Raw genomic sequence first — 24,078 nt, 5'->3', positions numbered from 1 at the left:
ACACAGTTTAAGATGTTTTATCGTTAGATTTAGTCCGAGAGCTTTCTATCCCCTTCATTGAAAATCTATGTTTCCATGTCCAGAAAGGTAATAAAACATCATCAAAGTAGTCCATGTGACATCAGTGGGTCAGTGAGATTGTGTTGATGCATCGAAAATACAGGTTGGTCCAAAAATTACTTATAGCGTGCGTCTCCCCAGACTGTAAAGCTCGGGCGCACAAAACAAAAGAAAAATACAAGAAGATGGGGCGGAACAAATAACAGTCAGCCGCATCGTATGTCAGCCGCGTCACTGACTTTATGCGGCGCCGCAGTGGGATGACGTCAAAGTACCGCGAGAGCTCTTCAAGAAATCTTACGCAGTAGTTTAATTTTGACTCGCTCTCGCGGTACTTTGACGTCATCTCTATGTCAGTTCTTGCAGCGCAGCATGACTCCAGACACACAGAAGTTACACAGATATCGTTGTGTTCTTCTTTTAATTGGCTACATGTTTTGTCTATCAATATTTTCCATGAAGTCATTGGCTGATGGAGGAACGAGCGAGCCATTGGTAACATCTCTAAAGGATGTCACGTTTTCGACGGCGCTGTTTGGATGATCTATTATACTACTTCCCTATTTTAAATACAAACTTTGAAGGCGGGTTCATGTGTTTAACGGAGTGTAAGCTCATATACCCTTACATGTTACGATTTAAATAGTCTTCAGATTATATATTATATTGTATTACCAGACATTCATGCGAAATCTGATGTAAACAATCTATATTTCACGGATTATACGCATTTGTGGACAAATATGGTCATTGGATAATCTGAAACAGACTGGATTCGACTTGTGATCCCCACAAAGGTAAAAGAGTCATGTTTATTTTTGCGGGTTGTCATTTGGTCATAAAATACTACATATGATGCTAGAACATCTCAAAAAGGGTTTTACAGGGGGTATGGCTTAGCTACATGAGATGTAAATGAGCCCTATTGTCTCCCCCAGCTGAAAAGAAGAGTCCCTTTCGTCTCGATTTTCTCGGATTGAGTATTTCTGAGTTCCTATATTCAAATGGCCACAACTTCTCCAAATCTTATCAGATTTCCATGTGTTACACATCGTTGGAAAGCTTAGAAACTGCACTTTTAGAATCTGTGAATAACTCAAAATGCCCAGATCCGACTTGCGTCCCTACTTTCCGTGACCCGCAATCGACCATCAGGCCTCTCGTGTAGATAACCTGGCTGCGTGGCTGGGATCCAGCCGCCCCATCGGTCACCAGGAACACATACTCGTCTGTCACTTCCTCTGCGGCCCTCCACGTTGCGTCCTGACGCCGTCTCCTTCTGCAGGTTGAGTCGCGGTGTGTGTTGTTTTTGCAGTGGCTGCACCACAGTTTGCGCTGGCAAGCGCGAGATATGTGTCCTTTCAGACCACACCTGTAGCACACCACGTCCGCTGCAGCCTGCTCAGCTCCACGTTCAGTTGAACTTGCGCTGGCGGGTCTCGCTGTCCTTTGTCGCGCCTGCACTGACATTACGTTGTCCTCGTCGGCTGGGGCACGCATCTTCTCGATGTCCTCGTAGCTTCGAAGCTTAGTTTTGAATTCGGCAAATGTTTTTGCAAATGGTTTAAAAGTCTCAGGAAGCCCCTTCAGAACCATAGCTATCAGCAGTCCGTCACTCAAAGTTTCTCCAGCATTTCGTAATGCCGTGATAGCCGTTTCCGCATGAATAACATATTCAGTCACACTCTCGCTGCTTGATTTTTGAAGCGAGGTCAGCTCAGTATACAGGCTTATTACTCGTGGCTTTCCTTTACCTGCATAATAGTCTTTCAAAATCTTTAGCGCTGCACGCCCATCATCAGCTGCCTCCCGCATAACTAGCGATAAACTTTTATCATCCAAGAATTGTATCAATTCTGCATATGCCTCAGCATTTGACGCCGCTTCCTCCGGTGTCTCAACACCCTCGGGCTCCGAAGTGATAATCCATTTCAGTCCTTGCAGCTGGAGGTGACCCAAAAACTTTGTCTCCCAGAGTTCATAATTTTTCTCGTCCCCATCGAACAAAAGCCGCGACCAGCGACCGTTATGTTCTGACGATCTTCTCGCGTTACTCATGGTGCTACTTCAGCACACTATAAAACAAAAAACGCGGTGTATCTTGACTCACTCTGGGCCCATAACCTGTTAACAGAGTAGACGCAACGATGTGACTGACTTCAAACGCACAGCAGCAGCTGCGCTCACTCAAGCTGATTTTATTAACACTTCAATCACATTAGGTACACACCCACATTAACACTCACATGTGTCTGTGTAGAATCATTCAATCAAATAAGCAAAACAAAAACAAAACAAAAACATAATACAAGTTGAGAGCACACAGTTAACAAAAATACAGTACACTTTATTGTTTATTACTTAGTTACTCCTTTTATTGTAGTTTTACTGATAAATGATCATATGATATCGACATCTCATTTTCTGCTATTGATTCAACGCTTGCTTTGTAAAATAGCATGATACTAGTTTTTAATACAAAAATTTCCAATTTTCCAAGGGACAAACACTTTAAAACAGAATAATTCATTATCATATCTTTACAATTGTCATTGTAGACAGTATTTTAAACATCCTATAGCAAACAAACCATAATGTATTCTTAAATGTTACTATAAAACCTACTAAAAATATTGTTTGGATTGATTTATCAATTAAAATGGATTAAGGATTTAATTTAATATTTGCTAATTACCTCTGACCCAACTTAATCATTATCTTATAGGTTACAAAAGGTACGTACATCAATTTACAAACTGAAGGAAAGTTCACATAATAGTTAGAATTAAATAGAGTTGTATTCTGGTTACCTTTATATCTGGTTAACATTATAATAGACTGAATAGAAATTTAGTGAAATTTAGTGATCTACATTTTTAAATTGGATAAACGTGAGTTAATTGTATTGTTTAATAAAAGTACTACTGATTCTCCTGATTCTCCTCCAGGATTTTAGTGAGAGTTTCTAGTGTGCTGTTTGGATCCAGCAGAGTCACTAGAGGGACATTCACACCTCTATCATTGAAGATACGATTCTGCAGAGTCAAGGCTAACATTGAGTCAATGCCTAAATCAAAAAGATGAACATCATCATTCAGCTCATCCATCTCAACACCATTCGTTTCGCTAATCATAAACCTCAAATAATCATGTGGTGAGGATGATGTCATGAGTTGTTCAGGTCTAGAAATGTTCACTTCAGTCTTAATCGTGGCTTCCTCTCCTAATTTGTAAAACCGCAACTTTAGTGGAGTGTTCTGACTGAAAATGTTAATCCATTTGTTTTTGAAATCGAATTTGCATACAACCTGTTGAGGTTTGTTGATCAAGAGGCACTGCTCAAGACTTTCATGGATTTCTGGAATCTCCAAAAGCATAATTCCCTTTTCCTGCAGAAATCTTTGAAGATGGACTTTGTTTAACAAAAGACCAAGATTCAAAGCCCCCCAATTAATAGACTGTCCAGAAAGCCCAATGTTTCTGCGATACTGACAGAAAGCGTCCATGAATGTATTAGCTGCTGCATAATTAGTTTGTGAGGCACTCCCAATGAAGGCAGCAATAGAGGAATAGCACACAAAGTAATCCAGATTGCACTGTATGGTAGCACGGTGAAGGTTAATCACTCCGTTAACTTTTGGCCTCATGACTTTCTCAAAAAGAGATTTGTCAAGATGTTCAATCAGCGCATCATGCAAGACAACCGCACTGTGAAACACCCCTTTGATGGGACTGGATGGAAATAGTTTTCCAATGTTAACAATTGTCTGGTCCACTTTCTCAGATACAGAAACATCACATGGCAGAGACTTAATGACAGAGCCCCAATCATTACTGACCTGACTTATCTCTTGTTGCATCTGAGTGTTTGGATTACTTCTAGACAGAATGACAATGTTTCCTCCTCCTTTCTGAGCAATGAACTTTACTGTCTCAAATCCCAACCCCGTAAGACCACCTGTGACAATATAGACAGCATTTTTCTTGAATAGACTCTGTTTGGCCATTACTGGGATGTCAAACAGCTGGTTCTTGTCTTGACTATTAAGGATGATAATGGGTATGATCTGGCAACTAAAGTATGATTCAGATTCTTTTACAGACAGAAGATCAGTGTCTTGAGATTTCACTCTTTGATTGGCTTTTGCATCCAAATATAAGGGCTTTCTGTCCAAGTGCATGGAGTTCAGCCAACGGTAGATTTGTTGCATTTGCATTTGCAGAGACCCTTTTTGCATTATCTGGGACATGAGGAGGGCATGAAAGCGGACTTCCTCATTTGTACCTCGAAATGTTGTAGTATTGAATGGAAATTCTGTCTGGTTGTCATAGACAAGAACAATGTCTTTAATGCCTTTAACACTACTAGCTATTTCAGCAATTTCTACATTAAAAGGCGGTAAAAGAACAGCTCCCACAACCTCATTAAAATCACAAGACAGCTGATTAGCCTGGGTGCTCACTCTGACATTCCAACCTGATCTGTTTGCAATAGTAATTAACACATTCATCAAAGCTGAGTCAGGAACTGTGGAGAAAATTCCCAGTTTCCATTTCTGTTTAGCTTTGGGTAAAGACTCATGCAGGATCTCCCAAGCCAGTACCATATAAGAGACACAAGGTACATCTTTCAGGAATGAAAGCTTTTTTGCTTTACAGCAAACAGCTGCTGGGATAACTACTTTAGTGGTTGCAGCCACAGGGAAACAAGATACAACGTAATCACCAACTTTAAATTTACTGACATTTTTACCCACAGATGTGACTGTGCCACTGAAGTCAAGGGCCAAGAGCTTATGGTTTTCATTTGTGTGCTTGTTCCAGTACAATGTCTTACCATGATTCAGGTCAGAAATGCTGACTGGAAAGTAATCTGATGAATGAACACAGATTTTACTGAGATGAAGCTCAATATGTTTTCCTTGAATCAGTTCAGTTGAATTATCCATTTGAGTTGCAGAGACATTTTTCAGTATATATGGGTCAGATGTTTGCAAGATAAAGATTTCTTCATCCAACATGTTGATGTTTCTTGAAGAAATTACCATAGTTGGGGGAGGTGTGTGGTTGATTTCAGGTTTGAGAATTTTGCCCTCCTTCACTACTAGCTCTGGATATTTCTTACAGGGGTATGATCTAAGGACCCGAACCAGAGCTTTGATGTCTTCAAAACTATCAGAGCCCATGTCAATCAGCTGGAAGGAATGTTCTGGCAGCTCAGCTACACATGCTCTTATCATGCCAGACAGAACAAACCCAGGATTGATGTAGTCCACTAAGCTCTCAGAGCACCTATAGGTTATTACTTTGATATCGCCTGGGAAATGAAGTGCCCTGAGATATATGATAATCTTTCGAAAAATCTCACAACACCCTGCCACACTGTCCAAGACCTTCTCTGATTCAAGAGAGGTTAGGTTTGCATCACCCCACATGAACAAAATTTCCTGGAAGTTTTTCTTTACATCTGAAATTTTCAGTTTTGACAAAAGAAGTTCAACTCCATCTTCTAACAGTATGTTACTGTTTGATAAAGACACATATCTAGATGTTGGGTCCAAATACTGTTGCAAAGCTTTACCAAGTCCTACCTGGTCAGAAAAGACCAGTGCCTTAATTGGCGTATCAAATGTTGCAACTTCAGAGAGGTTGCTGAAATTGTTATGAAAAAAGTACTCCTCAACAACTTGAGAACGACTTCCAAGCATTCTGATCTTCCCATGCCTGAGTTCAACTAACACCCTACCCTGTTTGTTGGCTAAGCAGCCACAAATATCAAACTCATCTTCTCCCATGTGTACTGCTCTCAGATATACAACCATCTCCTCTTGCAATGGTTCAAATACAGTCAGGCTTCCTATTTGCACAGGATATCCAGGTCTTGCTGATAAACCCCATATAGCTGCAGGAATAAGTTGCAAGATATAATCCAAGACCACAGGGTGAAGGTGATAGTCATGTAATTGAGGCAGTAATTCTTTTGGGACACTCACAATAGATATAGCCTCTCTAAGTTCTTCCCCAAAATAAACATCTGCATGATTTCTGAAGATAGATTCATACTCAAATCCTGCTTGACTTAGATACTTGTAGAGTTCTTCAGCTGTCATGTGGGATGTGCATCTTTTGAAAATACAGTCTAATGAAAGCAACTGTACTTCAGGTCTTCTACCTGGTTTTGATTCGACTGTGCCAAATGCATAGACTGCAGAAGTAGACTGTATTTTGAAGTTACATGTGTTATCAGTCACATGGTCAGAATGATACAGCTGAACTTTTAAATCTGGTGCATTCTGGGTAAAAACGAATGGATTCTGGAATGTTATACTCAGCTGCAGAGAACTTAGTGGGACTTTAGGCTTTGTATATGCCATGTAAGTTGCCAAACCCAATTCTGTATAAAATGCCCCGGGAAAGATGGCAACTCCTCTGTGCTTGTGGTGCTGCAGAAAGGCCACTGATTCAGAGGATAAATCACAGCTAAACATTGAACTGTCTGTACCAATTTGTGTAACTACTGGATGGTTGCCAGTAGGACTGATCAACTGTGCATTAGGAGGAAAGACATCTCTCTTCACATCATCAAACTGGTAACGTGGGTAGGAAATTGGTTCAGTCTCAAAACCTTTGTAGAACACTTCCCAGTCAACTTTGACCCCAAGCTCAAACAGTTTGGAAACAACAGCAAGCATGGTCTCATGATCTTTATCAGGCTGCACTGAGGGAATCACAGTGAAGTCATTTCCCAGAGTCTCAGTGATGTACCTTTGCAAAGATCTTCTTGGACCAATTTCAACAAATATCACACTCCTTTTGTTTTTAGCTGCAGACCTTACAGATTGTTCAAATTCAACTGTCTCCCTGATATTCTTTGCCCAGTATTCACCAGTAATAAAATCTGTGGAACACAAACTAACACCTGTCACTGTTGAGAACAATTCTGTCTCCAAATTATGTGCCTGCAATGAGCCTATACTCTGTTCAACTTTGGATAAAATGGGATCCATCTTATGACTGTGGAATGCTGCAGGTACATCTAAAATGCGAAGGAACAAATCTTTTCCTCTGGCTGAGTTGCTCAAATTCTGTTGCAGCCTGTCAATGTCATCTGCATCTCCTGAGAGTGTGCAAGACTGAGGGCTGTTATAAGCAGCCAGACAAACCCTTCCTGAAAAAGATGGAAGGATTGTCAAGATTTCAGAAACAGCCATATTACTGACTACAAGCATCTTCCCTCCCGTTACAGTGCTTTGCAAAGAACTGCGATAGTGGATGACTTTCACTGCATCTTCAAGTGACAGCAAACCAGAGCAATGAGCTGCAGCAACTTCTCCAATAGAGTGCCCCAAAACAGCATCAGGAGTGATGCCCCAGTGTTTCAGAAGTGTGACAACAGCAACCTGAATAGCAAACAGAAGAGGCTGGACAATCTTTGGATCAGACGGCTCTGTAGTTTTCTCAGATTCATTTTCTAGCATCTCTATCAGATTTAAACTTCTATAGTTTTGCAACAAAGTTTCAATCTTAATGATTTCCTCTCTGAAAACTGGCTCTTGTTTTAGGAGCTGTTTGCACATACCGTGATATGTAACACCATTGCCGCAAAACACAAAAACTAGCTTGGAGTCTGTCTTGGATGGTGCAAGCGTTTTCTCCATAGCAGCAGTAAGTTTCACTTGCAGATCTTCCAATGTTGATATTTGAAATACTTTCCTATATTTGTGTTTCAAGTGACTTCTTCTACATGCAGATGTGTACAGTAAAGACTGTAGATCTGATATTTTCCCTTTGCTGATCTGTTCTGTCATATCTTTCATTATATTCTTCATGGATTTTTCTGATGCTGCAGAGACCACAAAATACTGATGGGCCTTGCTGATCTGCTGAGCTTTTGGCTTTTTTGACTGCACATATTGTCTGACAATTGCATGTGCATTTGTTCCACCAAACCCAAAGTTATTGATTCCTGCACACCTCCCTGAATTGTAGTCACTGATCCATTTTTCTGCTATGGTTGGGATTTTGATATTGAGCGATTCAATGTCTATGCTGGAGTTTTCCACTGAGTAGAACAATGATGGCACTATGGTTTCGTGCTGCATCATCAAAATAACCTTTATGAGCCCCGCAACACCTGCAGCAGATTCTGTGTGTCCAATATTGCCTTTAACAGAACCAATGGTGAGTGGCCCTGACCTTCGAGGTCTTGCTTTGGCAATTACTTTTGAGATGCTACCTGCCTCTATTGGATCTCCAATTGGAGTCCCAGTCCCATGAGTCTCAATGTACTGAACATTAGTCAGATCAGCCTCTGTTGAGTAGATTTTTCTGAGCAACTCCTCCTGCTGTACCATGGATGGTTTGGTGATTGGACTAACGGTGTGGCCATCTTGATTTACTGCAGTTTTGCTGATGATACCCCAAATATGATCATGGTCTTCCAAAGCCTGTCAAAATACAGACAACAAATGGGTGTTTCTTGCAGTAGTTTATCATTAGGTACATTGCTGTCATTGTGTTGTGTTTATATAAGTCAATCTTTTTATTTACTTTTTTCAGAGGCTTTAATAAAACGACACCGCATCCTTCACCTCTGCCATATCCATCAGCTTTGCTGCTGAAAGGTTTACACGTTCCATCAGAAGAGATTAATTTTGCCTTGGAGAGAGTCACAAAAACGGTCGGCTCCAGCATAATGGTTGCACCACCACACAAAGCCATATCACAATCTCCTGTTGAATACAGAAAACCACACAACTTAGGGGGATAGGAGGAGCCTAATGGCTAATAATTTGTTTGATTAATTCAAAGGCAAAACATATTTAAAACATGAAGCATCTAATGTAATTTCCACAGTACTATATATTAGTACACATACAATATACAGTATTTGGATTCATAAAATTTGAAAATCAATTGATCCACATGGTTTGCATGCATATATTTTTTAAACCTACCTTGTTTTATGGCTTGACAAGCTAAGTGAAGGGCGACAAGGGATGAGGAACAGGCACAGTCAATGGTCAGTGAGGGACCAGTGAAGTTGAAGATGTATGAGATGCGATTGGCAGCTATGCTTATTGCAGAGCCAGTGCCTGTGGTGTGGTCTATGTATTTCGGATTATTCCTCACATTTGCCAGCTCAAAGTCTCTGTTCATGAGTCCTGAAAAACAAGCAAACAAAAAAACATGTTAGCTGGCAATATTTTGTCCATAGTCACTTATTGTATTCATATTACAAGGCAACCTAAGGTTAAGTGCTTTGCTCAAAGCAACAATAGTTGCAGTTGCAGGGCTCAGAGAAGCAACAATAGTTGCAGTTGCAGGGCTCAGAGAAGCAACATTTATGTTACCAGCCCTTAGCTGTGGACACCTTGTGTGCTGTTTGTGATGTGACACAAATTAGTTAAAGCACAATTGCACATATTGAGGTCAGGACAAGTTAGATCCCTCTTTTAAATAGGAGGAAAAACTGAGAAAGTGTATGTGCTGAGCTGGATGTGCTGCTGTCTTCCTTCCCCGAGGAAGGCACCCCACTTGTAGTCTTTGGTGACATCAACATTCATCTCGAAAAGCCGTATGCAACAGACTTCATCTCTCTCCTAGCCTCTTTTGATCTCAAACGACTCATCACTACAGGTACTCACAAATCAGGCAACCAACTGGACCTGGTTTACACATGCAACTGCATCACTGACAATATTCTGGTGAGACTGATGCCTGGGGGACATCTCGACATGGATGAAGGAACATCACCTGCAGCTCAACCTGGCTGAAAAAGAAGACTGAGCTTCTCGTCCTCCCTGCCAATTCGTCTCTACAGTACGACTTCACTTTCCAGCTAGATTCATCATCAATCACCCCTTCAAGGTCGGTCAGAAATCTTGGAGTTATAATGGATGACCAGCTGACCTTCACAGATCACATTTCAAAGACAGCTCGATCATGTGGGTTTGCACTGAACAACATCAAGAAGATCAGGCCTTTACTAACTGAGCATGCAACACAACTTCTTGTCCAGGCCCTGGTCATCTCTAGGCTTGACTACTGCAATGCTCTTCCAGCTGAACTTCCATCATGTGCAACTTAACCTCTACAAATGATTCAGAATGCTGCAGCTCTTCAATGAGCCCAAAAGAGCACACGTCACTCCTCTGTTCATCTCTCTGCACTGGCTACCTCTCGCTGCTCGCTTCAAGTTCAAGACATTGACACTTGCTTACAGATCTATCACAGGCTCAGCTCCGTCCTACTTTCACTCTCTCCTATGAGCCTACAACCCTACCATTTAGCAATAAATCTTAACCAGAGGTTGCTTCCGAAGGTACTTCCCATGCAGTTAGTGCATATCATTTTTTACTCTGATTAAAGACACCAAAAGTAACTTTATTATGTATCTTATATTAGCTTATATATTACCCAAAAATACTCCTGTGCGCGTTCCACTGGCCTTTTCCATTGGTATCCCAGCATCCTCTAGGGCCCTGTAGGTGCACTGCAACAAAAGTTTGTGCTGAGGGTCCATGGTGATTGTTTCAGTATTAGTGATGCCGAAGAACTTGTAGTCAAACTCGTTCAAGCTGCAGAGAATAAAAGGTTATTGCTTTTTGGAGTTCAGATCCAACAGAGACAGTTCACCTATAAAGGACAATTCCATCATCACTTATCCTCACGTGATGTTATTTCAAACCTGTATTACTTATTTTCTTTGACGGAACATGATGAGACTTTGAAGATAAGTGCGCTCCAAACAACTTGGAACCTCACTGACTTTCACTGTATGGGAGAAACCCACATTAATTCTAACAACAACCCTATGCCTTAACCCTCTGGGGTCTAAGGGGTTTTTAGGGCCCTAGGGAAGTTTTGACATGCACTGACATTTTTGTTTTTTCAGTTGCTTAAAAACATATTAATGGCAAAAGTCTCATAACACTGTGTTCAGCACAAACTGGGCAACAATATTATGTGATCAACATTTATGTACATGTTTGTATTTTTGAGAGAAAATTAGATTTTAAAGTGTTCGTATCGAGCCTGTCTCCTCTCGTGTTCTTTCCTCATCAGGGGGAGCACGGAGAACAGACTCGCACGTCGGCTTGCAGCCTCCGACTGGTGCTTCACAATAAGTGTCAGTATGGAAGGCTATTAGGACAAAAATGCGTTGATGTTGATGTTGCGGAGCATTGGCTTTCAGCCTCTCACTAGCTGTATCCTCGCGAACCTATGTGTTGGGCTCAAGCATCCACATTGCATCCCCTAAGCGGGCTTCCTTTGTGAGTATTTTTCTGAGGGGTTAATCCTACTAGCCCACGTTTCCCTCAGCAGAGCACTGCTTTGCTTACACAGCCACGCCTGTCCATTCTCAGCTACAGATGTCTTGCGTCCACCATTAGCCCTTAATGGGGCAGTGGCTTCCGCAGCGTTTCTATCCCGCTCAGATAGGGCGCTTCCCAGTCACTGGCACTACTATGGGGTTAAAGGAACATCTCCTTATGTGGAACCGGATGGCTTTTGACAGACACTGGAAGAGGTCAGCCCCAGTGGCGTTTTGGTAGGGATTCCCAATTCGTTGGTCACGACGTGACGTCGTAGTGACCGACTGAAAGGGAACGTCTCGGTTCCCTGAAGGAAGGGAACGGAGATGTCATGTCCCGTCGCCACAGGTGCTGCTCCCTGCTGTCACGGCCGGTCACATTCTCCCTGCTTTCTCAGCGAAAATAAGCTAATTTCGTATTCTGCAGCTGTGGCTTATATACGGGCGGCACCAGCATTATGCAAATACCTCAATGCCAAGTTTATTGCGTTTTAGTAGTATATCGAAGCAGATTGGTCTCTCTAAGCGAGTTCCCAATTCGTCGGTCACGATGTGACGTCTCCGTTCCCTTCCTTCAGGGAAAGTGGGCTACATACGTAACCGAGATATTTTTTGGTGTATTGATTACTATCAGCTAGGGATGGGTATCGATAAGGTTTTAACGGTATTACTACTCTTACCGATACTGCTTAACGGTCCGGTACTTTAACGGTATTCGTATCGGTACTTTGGCCGATGTTAACATTTGATCATGAACCTATGTTCACATGATTAAGTTAATTATGTGTCTGCATTTCATCATTACAAATTAGTTTCTGGATATCATTTCTAAATAATGTACATATATTTGTTAATGCACCAGCGTGAAAGCTGCAGAAAAAATACTCTAAATAAGATATTTATATGTAGGCTATTTTTTAAACTAACTTGAAGTGCTGAGCATTTAGCCAAATAAATGTTTACATACTGATTTTTCTTTATTTAGGATTTTAAAACAAGTAGACAATATGTTGAATGCATTACGTCATTTCTCCCAAAAGAAATCAACAGAATTTTAATGTAAGGTAAGCAAACCAATTAGGGAGATGGTACATTTATATTAAATGAGGTGAACAACGTTGATTCAACATGATTTTAGCATACATGCCTGACAGGCGCGGTGGGCGCGTGCAGCAGGTGACGCAAATTATAGGTCCTCCGAGGTTTAGACCATCTCATTTTGAAAGACCAAGTGCTCGGTAAAGTTGCATGCTTAGAAGGTCGCAGCCCTTGAATTGGGACAGTTTCTGACAGCACGTAATGCACTTCTGAAAGATGCTTTGACAGATTGCTTGTGTTTCCGCCCTTACATGCAAACATCTTGTTGAACTTACCTGTATGACAATGAGCGTTGTCTGCATCAACTCTTGTGAAGTATAACCACACTTTTGAACGTTTTCCTCTATCCGCCATTGTCACTCTTTGAATTAAGCGGGAGTTGTGTGCTACATTTGCGTGTGGCCGTGCGCCACGCTCGTTGTGTGTGACAGACAGCTTCCGCGGCGCACATGAGAGATCTCTCTGATCTCACAGACAAACGTCTTGATTTTATCGCAAATTAGAAATGTTTGGTGAGATAAAATGTGCACGAAAACATCCTTAAGCAAGAATACATAGTACATTTATTTTAATTTTTTTCTCCAGGACCGAAAGCAGAACCGATAGCGTCAGATCTTACTGATACTACGGTCTTTCATAATTTAGCCCCGGGGCCAGTTTAATACCGGGTTTCGGTACCCATCCCTACTATCAGCCAACATTGATATGTGGGCCACACCTGGGTCCTATCTGGGCAGCATGGGTTACATGTGGGCATGGGCTTCACATGGGCAATGTCTGTGGGTCACATATAGGTTTGCCCATGTGGGATGGTAATGTGGGGCCCTTATGGCACCCTTGTGGGCAAAATAATTTTATGCTTGAAATACATGAAATACATACGCCCATCAGCTGCTTTAGTTTTATCAATGAAAGGCTAAAAATAGCGCTGTACACCGTGTGTTTGTGCTAGAGGTCAGAAAAGATGTAAAACACTGATCTCATTACCTCAGATTACATAAATGGGCGGAGAGACAGCGTGTGGCTGTTCGAACACATTAAACCACATGCCCGTTTACACTAACAAGAGTTATGCATAACCATGCTATAGTTAGCCAAGGAGCTATAAAACTTTGAGTTTACACCATAGACTGTATAGATTTAAACAAATATGCTGAATTACCGGTGGAGAAGATAGAAAGCAGGCAACTTTTGCGTCTCTTGAGCCTCATGAGCTGTTTCCATCTTGGAAAACTAACGTTACTCCAATATTGATTTTGGTCTTGTAGTTTTTCCGGTCGCGTTGTCATCTTAAATCTCTTTTTCATTTCCTTGGCGACTTGTTTTAATGTCCTCGAGAATAGGTCTTCAACAAGCTTTCAAATCTGCCTCAAATCAAAGGATTAGATTGCGGGATCATCACGGTGTGCGGCTGTTGTTTAAAGGTGCTCTAAGCGAATTGACGCGTTTTAGACCATAAAACATTTTTTGTTACATACAGCAAACATCCTCACTATCTGCTTGCTGCCTGTCCGCTGATCAAACTGTAAAAAAACGTGATCTCTGTAGACAGCCCAGGCTTCACAAACGGCAATAACAAAAGAGTGGCCAAACCTACAAACAGAAACCATAACAAAGTGTTCCAGCCCATAAACGACAAGAAGGATTTGGGGGTGGGGGTTGGGCGCGTTCATGAAAGCACGGAAGGGAGGGGGAGGGGGAGGAGTTAGCTACGCTCCGTCTGTTTGAAAACAATTCAAACGTCAACAATAACTAACGTCTCACAGATTCGCTTAGAACGCCTTTAATCCGAAGGATTCAGTCTACGCAGGTCGCATATGCAGGCTGCATACGTCATCAAGCCTGGTTTAAGTTAACTGAGCATAACATTCGAAAGTCATAAGCATATTATATCAATTTACAATTAACTAAGAATAATTGTCAGATTTAAAATTGTTAATTTTCTGAAATAAGATGTCTTGATGACCTATACCGCGTACACATGCAAGAGGCTTCAGCTAGCGGCCGGGGTGAGTGTAGTCTGAAAGCGCGAAAGGCGGAGCTTGAATATTTGGAATGTACCTTGTCGGCGAATGTATTTTAAAGATGGAGGCACAACATGGATTCAGCCAGTCGAGTGACTCGCCGGTATGTATTCTAAATAGCAGATTCTACACTTACGAGAATACTTTGATTAGTGGGTGGAAGTAATTACACATGAATGAGCACATACTCTTGAAAGAACACATGGGTTTTTGCTAAGAATTAAGTAAAAAAAAACTACACAGTGAAGCTTTACAGAAACGTTTCAACATTCTGGAAAGAGGGTGATTAGTAGAGTCAAGTGTTTCATATAAGGAGACCTCATTACGATCTGCTCACTGCTGTGAATTTTCACATAATATAATATCGTATTTTATATAATCTTTGCTAAAATAGGCAGACTTTTAAAATTACAACTATAAAGATGATAAACATTTAAACTACAAGAATTCACACTCAGCCGCAAGGATACAGATTCTACCGAAGCAGCAGGAGTCCCTCACAATGGTTACACTTGTAATTTATGAGTTGTGTTTTTAGATAATTTAATACTATGGTGCAAGTTCACAAACTGCACAGCGATGAATCAAAGCAAACGTGCAAGGACGTAAGAGTTTGACTTCATTCATTGTGTAACGTGGGTGCTTTTAAGAAAGCGAAGGAGAGTTGAATCCATGTGCAAAAGAGGTTTATTAAAGTAAATCCCAAGAGGGCAGGCAAACACATCCAGTCAGGTGCAATCCAAAATGTAATCCAATAAACAGGCAAATGGTCAGGGCAGGCAGAAAACAAACAATATCCAACAAAACAGGCACAGGTCAAATACAGGCAGTTACAGGACAGGAAACAAGATAACACTGGGGAGACTAACAAACAGGCTAAGTAATAATCAGCAGTGATATTATCCAAAGGGAGTGGCTTTATACTAGACAAACAGGAAGTGGAAAGTAAAGCATGGCATGATGATATTTCAAAATAAAAGTCAGAACAGGGTGTCAAAATAAAAGTACAAAACACAACATATGACCTGGGTCATGGGGCAGGCTTGGACCTGGGTCATGGGGCAGGCCTGGACCTGGGTCATGGGACAGACGTGGAACTGGGTCATGGGGCAGACGTGGAACTGGGTCATGGGGCAGACGTGGAACTGGGTAATGAGGCAGACGTGGAACTGGGTCATGAGGCAGACGTGGAACTGGGTCATGAGGCAGGAATCGACTAGGGTCGTGAGGTAGGCTCGGATCTGGGTACACCTGGGCCTCCTCCTCAGTGTCCTCTGCCTCCCTCCTGTGTCCGGGTACTACCCCCCCCCAAAAAAAACTTGGGGAAGCTTCCGCTGACCAGAGTGGTGCTGGAGGCGCTTTAGACCCTCCAACTGGAACATGACGTGAAGGTGACTCAGGTGAACCAGACGACCCAGGTGACTCAGGTGAACCAGACGACTCAGGTGACTCAGGTGAACCAGACAGCTCAGGTGGACCAGACGGCTTAGGTGAACCAGACGGCTCAGGTGAACCAGACGACTCGGGTGACTCAGGTGAACCAGATGGCTCAGGTGAACCAGACGGCTCAGGTGACTCAGGTGAACCAGACGGCTCAGGTGACTCAGGTGAACCAGACCGCTCAGGTGAACCAGATGACTCAGGTGTCTCAGGTGAACCAGACTGCTGACTCAGGTGAACCAGACGGCTCTGGTGACTCAGGTGAACCAGAAGGCTCTGGTGACTCAGGTGAACCAGACGGCTCTGGTGACTCAGGTGAACCAGACGGCTCAGGTGACTCAGGTGAACCAGACCACTCAGGTGAACCAGATGACTCAGGTGTCTCAGGTGAACCAGACTGCTGACTCAGGTGAACCAGATGGCTCTGGTGACTCAGGTGAACCAGACGGCTCTGGTGACTCAGGTGAACCAGACGGCTCTGGTGACTCAGGTGAACCAGACGGCTCTGGTGACTCAGGTGAACCAGACGACCCAGGCAACTCAGGTGAACTAGGTGGTTCAGGTAAGCCAGGGGATTCAGGCGGTTCAGGTAAGCCAGGCGATTCAGGCGGTTCAGGTAAGCCAGGCGATTCAGGCGGTTCAGGTAAGCCAGGCGATTCAGGCGGTTCATTTTTGATGGGAGGTGCGGGGGCTCGGGCCTTCTAGTCATGGTATCAGGTGCAGGAGACACAGGTTCGAACCCTCTAGCCGTGACAGGAGGTGCATCAGATGATTCAGACACAGGGGCTTGATGAACACAGTAAACAAAAGAGCAGAAAGCAAACCAGATGACTCAGGTGTCTCAGGTGAACCAGACTGCTGACTCAGGTGAACCAGATGGCTCTGGTGACTCAGGTGAACCAGACGGCTCTGGTGACTCAGGTGAACCAGACGGCTCTGGTGACTCAGGTGAACCAGACGGCTCTGGTGACTCAGGTGAACCAGACGGCTCTGGTGACTCAGGTGAACCAGATGACCCAGGCGACTCAGGTGAACTAGGTGGTTCAGGTAAGCCAGGGGATTCAGGCGGTTCAGGTAAGCCAGGCGATTCAGGCGGTTCAGGTAAGCCAGGCGATTCAGGCGGTTCATTTTTGATGGGAGGTGCGGGGGCTCGGGCCTTCTAGTCATGGTATCAGGTGCAGGAGACACAGGTTCGAACCCTCTAGCCGTGACAGGAGGTGCATCAGATGATTCAGACACAGGGGCTTGATGAACACAGTAAACAAAAGAGCAGAAAGCAAACCAAACACACCACAGGGCAATGGCAAATGCAGGAAGCACAGAGTTCATGAGACATACCTCAGTAGCATTAGAAGTCACAGAACAGGATACAACTTGATGTGAGATTCGGGACGTCTGTACTGACACCATCTGGGTATCCAGCAGACTCGATCTCACTCCTCGGTTTAAGGGGTGAACTGTAAAAGTAGGTGAGGCAGCCATTTTGTGCAGTGGCTCAGGTGTGACAGCCATCTTGTGAAGTGGCTCAGGTGCAGGTATGAAGGCCATCTTGATGGCAGGTGCAGGGTTAACAACAGCTCTCTTCAATGCAGGTGTGGTGGTGACGATGGCTCTTTAGATCACAGGTGTAGGAATGGTGGTAGCCATCTTAAAAACAGGTGCAGGTAACATGACAGACATCTTAGGTGCAGAGACAGGCATGGTGGCGGCCATTCTAGAAACAGGCATGGTGGCGGCCATCTTAGAGACAAGCATGGCTTGAACAGGCTTGGGCAAAACAGGCATGACTTTTACTGGCTTTTGTGAGGTGGTTGTGGTTGAGCTGTAGTGTTCCTCATCTACAGCTCCCACGGTGAAACCAAAATGAACCAAAATGCAGACACTATATTGAGGAGCACATGCAATGTCATCTAAACGATATTATAATATAATATTTTGAAAGACAACATGTTCTGAAAGTTGCGCTGTGCAGAAGATGGATCAGCAAGGCCACCTTAATGCACGGGCCTCCCAAGTTCAGGGGCCACCCATGTTCACGTTCATGATGAGCTGAAAAAGTCATATTGTTTTGTAACTTGTCAGGTTTTCTGTCAATCATTCTAATTGCACGTTACATGGATGCTGATTGGTCCTTGTAACTTACTGTGAAATAAAATCAGTCAGACGTAACAGATTTTTTTATTCCGTGCAATGTAATTAAGTGCGCATTGTCATCTTGGCATTCCTGCATGTTAGACTGAGTGTGACAGAGAAACTGGAAATAATCCACCAACAAATGAAAGAGTAATTTCTGAAATTTCATAATAACCACTAGTGAGGTGCAGGTCTCTTTCGCTTTTGCGTGTGCACTCACTTTCTCTGTGCTCGTGCAGCTGAGTCTCTGGCATGCAGAAGTCTCTCCAACCGTGCGCAAGAAACTGTGCCGCCAAATAAAGAAACGAGTTCCTGCACATAATGCTGTTAGTTGTTATAAAGTTTAAGTTTACTCGCGTTTATATCAGTGACGCGTCCGCAGCTGGAGTGATGTAGTTTGACGCGACGTTAGCTCACAGTACACACATCTTAGAAAGACGAGAAAGAGACGCAATGGTAAAGGTGCAAGTCTAAGAATGTAAAGAGCGAAAAAAAAAGAATGTAAAGAGCGACAAGACCATCTCAAATTATCATCCCCTGATAGCACCATTCATATTTATAATCTCCATATCTAAAGATCTTATATACAGGTATGTTTCCTGTCTGTTTTGTGCATATTCATACTTGTTAGTTTTACATGCTTATGTATGCATAAATACTAAATAAAATGCATACTATATCTTCAATAGCCTACAAAATAAATAACTGATTAAAAAACAAGATTCTGGCTATAAAGACTTATCTTTTGTTATCATTAGGGCATTTTCACTTTAAAACTAACTTTAACTTATTATATTTTTTAAACTATTTGTGTGCATTTAGTAAGTGAGTGGCAATTTTCTGCAAATTTGTATATTCCAAAAACTATTTAAACTTAAAGCTTATATATACTTTCACACATTTTGGTTTTATTATCACCACAAGTTGCTGTGTGTGGTTGTTAAATAAACTAGTCTTGTGTTTAGGCTCAAGTGGGCTCAGTAATATGTTAATAACGAAATTATGGTGTTTTCTGGGTCAAAGAGGGAAAACTCACTGTTGTATGTCTCGAAAGAAACAAATGCATTTTGTGATGTAGATTACTTAGATATTACACTTAAAAAAATCAAACTATAAATTGAGGGGATGGGGGCCCTACAAAACCTTTCAGCCCCAGAGCCTCACATTAGGTTAAGGCGGCCCTGCGGATCAGGTATGAAGTTTTCAGGCTTTTGCGCTGCACAGATAGAGAGAGGTATGCGCTGTATACGTGGCGTTCATTATTCATACAAATAGCTATTCAGACAGTGGTCTATAGCCATGTAATGTGTTTATTTTATGTTACTAACACCCAAAGTTCATAAAAAAAATAGTTGTTCAAACACAATTATTTCAGTCCCTCCAGGATTTCATGATTTATTTTTGCGATCAAAATGACGGTAATTTTGTGGCAGTAATTTCCAGAAATTTGAACAAAAAATTTATATTTTTTCTCTTCAATTAGGATACCAATGCTTGTATAATATTAAATTAGAAGTTCTCAAGTAATGAAATAATTAAGCAAACAGTCAGTGATATAATAAGAACAGAGAAACAAAATGAAAATATGACAAATAAATACAACTTCAAGATACAGATACACTGTTTGTTTTTTGATTAACCTAGACAGCTGTCATACAGTGGTTTTAAAAAGTGGGTTGCCAGGATGATTTAAAGAAAATGTTATTAAAATAATTAACCACTTCAGGTGCATAAATATTTGATAAATGTTTGATATTAATGAGAATATATAAATCAATCCTTATCGCCAACACTGAGAGAGTTGCGTTGCATAATCTTGTTTTTTAAAACGTTTGAAAATGACTTACCTACAGTACAGTAAAGCACAATAGCCACAAGTCCAAAGCTACATTTTTTCCCTATAATATGTGTTTACTTTGTGTGTTATTATTATGCGTGTATGTGACCGGACCGTTCAAGTGCAAAGCCTGAAAGGAAAAAGATCGGTCCTCACGCGCTGACGGAATGCGCACATGTTTGCTAACGCGGAGATTAAATGATAGTGAACAGATGCCTTTCTTTTGTGTCCCAAGTTCCCAACAACTTAATACAAGGACTAAAAAACAGTAAATTGAAATGCATTATTGCTTCAACCAGTTTTTGGCATTTATGTGAGACAGCAGGTGTCGCACACAGCTCACACAGATATTTCACGTATGTATCCTCATGAGAATAATGCATTATACTAGATAACAATTTAAAACTTTAAAATTAAAAAAGATAACGTAGTGAGATGCGGGGTTGCTGGTAATGGGGTGCAGCATGCTGGAGAGAGATTGAAGTAAAATAAAGCCAGAAATGTTTACCAAGTTGTCTAACTCTGTATCAAAGAATATTGGATAATTTTATAAAAAATATAATAAGACATTTTACATTTCTGCTATTATTTTGCCATGATATAACAAATAATGCAGGTTGGCAAGACATTTCTTTTGATTTTGCATTTTTCCGCGATCGCGGAAAAGTTAAATTATATGCTGATTTAGATGGTCTGTTTGTATGCATAATATTCTACTATTACAATTAAGGTATTCAAAATCATTGCCGTACAGCACATACACACAACATAAACTGCTTGTAAGTGCGTCTCCCACTAGCAGAATAACAATAATATAATACATTTGGTGCTAATCGAGGTTGGTACATGTTCACACCTTAAATGAACCGTCCAGAGTTCGTTTGGAACCGGACCGAGACCACCTCTTCAGCTGTCAAACTGTTCACCTTTCAATTTCCTCTTCATTGATAAATATAGTATGACGGTAAAACAATTCATTCTATTTATTCAATTATCTGGACTAATATTTTGCCAAGGAATCTGAAGGCAATAAAAGATGCTAAATTAACAGTTAAGGGGACAAAGAGAGTTCCCCTTCTCAGCTCTGATTGGTCGATTCAAACTTGGATGGGCAGTTACTCCCCAAAGTATAAATACTGGCAAAAACTTTATCTCATCAGTTAGCTGTTCTTTCATTCGACTCATCTCTTCTACAATTGAGCTCTTCCAGCCACCCCTCCCCCTTTGGGGGAGGAGGACAATGGGGCCAAGAAGCATCTTCTTTGTTTTGTGAGTTTTAGGCCAAACTCACCTGAGTTTTTGACCAAGAATGGATTTTCAACAATCAGAAAACCACCAACTCACATCTAAACCTTTCGGAACAACTCTTCAAATGGACTGGACGCTCGGTTCGCACACCGACAACCTGGTCTGTTTTTCCAGCATGAAAATGCTACAAGCCATCTTCTTCCACCTGAACCTAAGACTTTCAAATGCCTTCAACTGCACAGACATGCAAGTATCCTATATCTTAGAATATAGCTGCGTTTAAGTCGGTTAAGTAAGATGAATGTGGTTTATGCAACTCTCTCGTGACGCCGCCGCTGTCCATCGGACACGGGATTCGGTTTGTTACCGATCCCGGTAGTACGATGGAATCGGATTTGCTTGCAGTTGGTGAGCAGATTGGTTATAATAGTATAGCTTATGCCTCCCGAATGAACAAGGCGGTGGTTGTTTTTTTGAAAGAGGAGCGTCTAGTTCATGAGTTGATTGAAAGTGGTATTTTCATAAATGATTTGTTTATTCAAGTTTCGCCACTATCAGTGCCATCCACAAGAATAGTCATATCAGGGGTTCCACCTTTTATCCCTAATGATTTGACTGAGAAAGAACTATGCAGATTTGGAAAGTTTGCGAGCGGATTTAAAACAGTGACTCTCGGTTGTAAGGATGCGCGTTTAAAATATGTGATTTCACTACGGAGGCAAGTTTTCATGTTTTTGGATAATCCGACAAATTCTTTGGACATCTCCTTTAAGGTAAAATATGATGGTGGACATTATATGGTTTTTGCTAGTTCAGGAAGTATGAAATGTTTTGAACGTGGTGATGTGAGGCATAAGCGTCTTAATTGCCCACATAGAGAACATGCTGAAAATGCAGAGCATCCCATTGAACGACTGAATGTTAGATCAGAGGAAACTGAAGTTCCCAGTAATGTTTCTATTGTGCAGGATGAACAAGTGCATAGAGAAACTAATGTGGAAGCAGAAAAGAGTACAGATGAAGTAGCAGCTGAGGGACTGGAACAGTCAACATCTGTTGATTCTGTTGTCATGGTTTCAAAAACTGTTGAACATACAGGGAGTAAAATTGATGAAAGTGAAAACTTGAGAGTGGGTGTATCTGTGCAGCAGAATGTTCAGTTTGAAACTAAGGAGAAGGAAGGGCAGTTTTTGTCAAATAGTCAAGTGAGTAGTCATGTAGAAAGTGATATGGATGAAATGGATCAGGATGAGTCGGATGGAGAAAGTGTTGATGGATATAGTAAGATAAGAGATTTGTAGGATATAAATCATTTTCTGGATGAAACATTTGAACAGTCTGTGAAGGTTGATGATTATTTTGCTGACACAGACAAATTTATCAGGTCAGCAACATTATTGCAAAAGATGGTCAGTTTTGATTTATTGGATGAAAGGAAGAGATACCGTTTGAGAAAACATGTTACAACTTTGAAGAAAGCAGCTAAGTTAAATATAACTAGGAAGGGCAAAAAGGCTTTAACAAAAATAAAATGATGTCAACCTTTATCATGAATAACGCTTGGAGGTTACTTTTTGGTTGTCTGTCCCTCTTTCTCTTTTTTTCTATGGGAGGTCTAAGAATGGGCTCTTTGAATATAAATGGTGGGAGGGATAGACAGAAGAAGGAAATGGTAAAGGAGATAGTTAAAATTAACAATCTTGATGTATTACTTTTGCAAGAAACTCATAGTACAATGAAAGATGAAGTTGATTGGGGTTTATTTTGGGGAGGACAACTCTTTCTAAGCCATGGAAGTTCAGTTAGTGGAGGGGTTGCAATTTTGTTCTCTAGTAAATTAAAAATAAATATTTTAAGCTCTATTGATATAGTTAAAGGTCGAGCTTTAATGACTAAAGTTAATATAGAGGGTTCATTTTTTGCTTCATAAATATTTATGCACCTAATGTTGGGGCTGAAAGGAAAATTTTTTTAATGATATTAAATTTTTTTTAGAAAAACATGATTGTGATTATCTTATCTTTGGTGGTGATTATAATTGTACGATTGATTTTAATGTTGATAGGATTAGTGAGGAGCCACATTTACAATCTAGCAAAAACTTAAAAAGTCTAGTACTCCAATTTGATTTAATAGATGCATGGAGAATTAAAAATCCAAATGTGAAACAGTTTACATGGGTAAAAATGTTGGATGGTAAAGTGAGCACAGCTAGATTGGATAGAATTTACTTGTCACAAGATTTAAGATCAAAACTAATTGACAGTAAAATTATAACGGTTGGCTTTTCAGATCATCATCTTATTGTTGTGAATTTACTTTTAAAGCATGAAGCTAATAAGTCTCAATGGCATTTTAACAATAAGTTGCTCCAAGATGTAGCTTTTTGTGAGAGCTTTAAGATTTTTTGGGAGAAATGGAAGGAAAGAAAACATTATTTTGAGTCACTAACTAGATGGTGGGAAGTTGGCAAGACTCAATTAAGAATTTGTTGTCAGCAGTATACTTCTTTTTCTACTGTTATGTTAAAACGGGCCATAAATGACCTTGAAGAGTCTATAAAACAAATTGAAAGTCAGATTTTAAATGGTGGAGCTGCTGAAAGTAATGAAGATTTACAAAAGAAAAGAATGGCATTGAGTTTTATGTTACAAGAAAGGGTTAAATGTGCCCTTGTGAGGTCAAGATTTATTCAATTAAAAGACATGGATGCCTCAATTACTTTTTTCTTTGATTTGGAGAAATCCATTGTGAAAGATCAGAGAATGTCATGTCTGAGATGTCCTGATGGGAATATTACAACAGATGGAGTGGAAATGAGGAGATGTGCAAAGGGCTTTTTATACAGACTTGTATGGCAAGGAACAATGTGATGAAGACTGTGTACAGGAGCTGGTGGAGGGTCTTCCCAAGCTCAGTAA

General features: G+C 41.2%; 1 protein-coding gene across 1 annotated transcript in view; it reads right to left on the bottom strand.

Annotated features, from left to right (window-relative positions):
• Positions 1-2,232: 2,232 nt before the first annotated feature.
• LOC135780906 (mycocerosic acid synthase-like polyketide synthase) overlaps positions 2,233-24,078 on the bottom strand; it is a 75,324-nt gene continuing 53,478 nt past the window's right edge. Inside the window, exons 4-7 of the mRNA XM_065291220.2 lie at positions 10,480-10,640; positions 9,018-9,224; positions 8,611-8,792; positions 2,233-8,507 (exon numbers count right to left, since the gene is read on the bottom strand). Of these exons, the coding sequence (XP_065147292.1) occupies positions 2,982-8,507; positions 8,611-8,792; positions 9,018-9,224; positions 10,480-10,640 (6,076 nt within the window). The 3' untranslated portion in view covers positions 2,233-2,981. The remainder of the gene's footprint in view (positions 8,508-8,610; positions 8,793-9,017; positions 9,225-10,479; positions 10,641-24,078) is intronic.

The sequence above is a fragment of the Paramisgurnus dabryanus genome, chromosome 23 (assembly GCF_030506205.2).
Source record: "Paramisgurnus dabryanus chromosome 23, PD_genome_1.1, whole genome shotgun sequence".
Classification (NCBI taxonomy): Eukaryota; Metazoa; Chordata; class Actinopteri; order Cypriniformes; family Cobitidae; genus Paramisgurnus; species Paramisgurnus dabryanus.
This window is presented reverse-complemented; position numbering and strand designations above follow the sequence as displayed.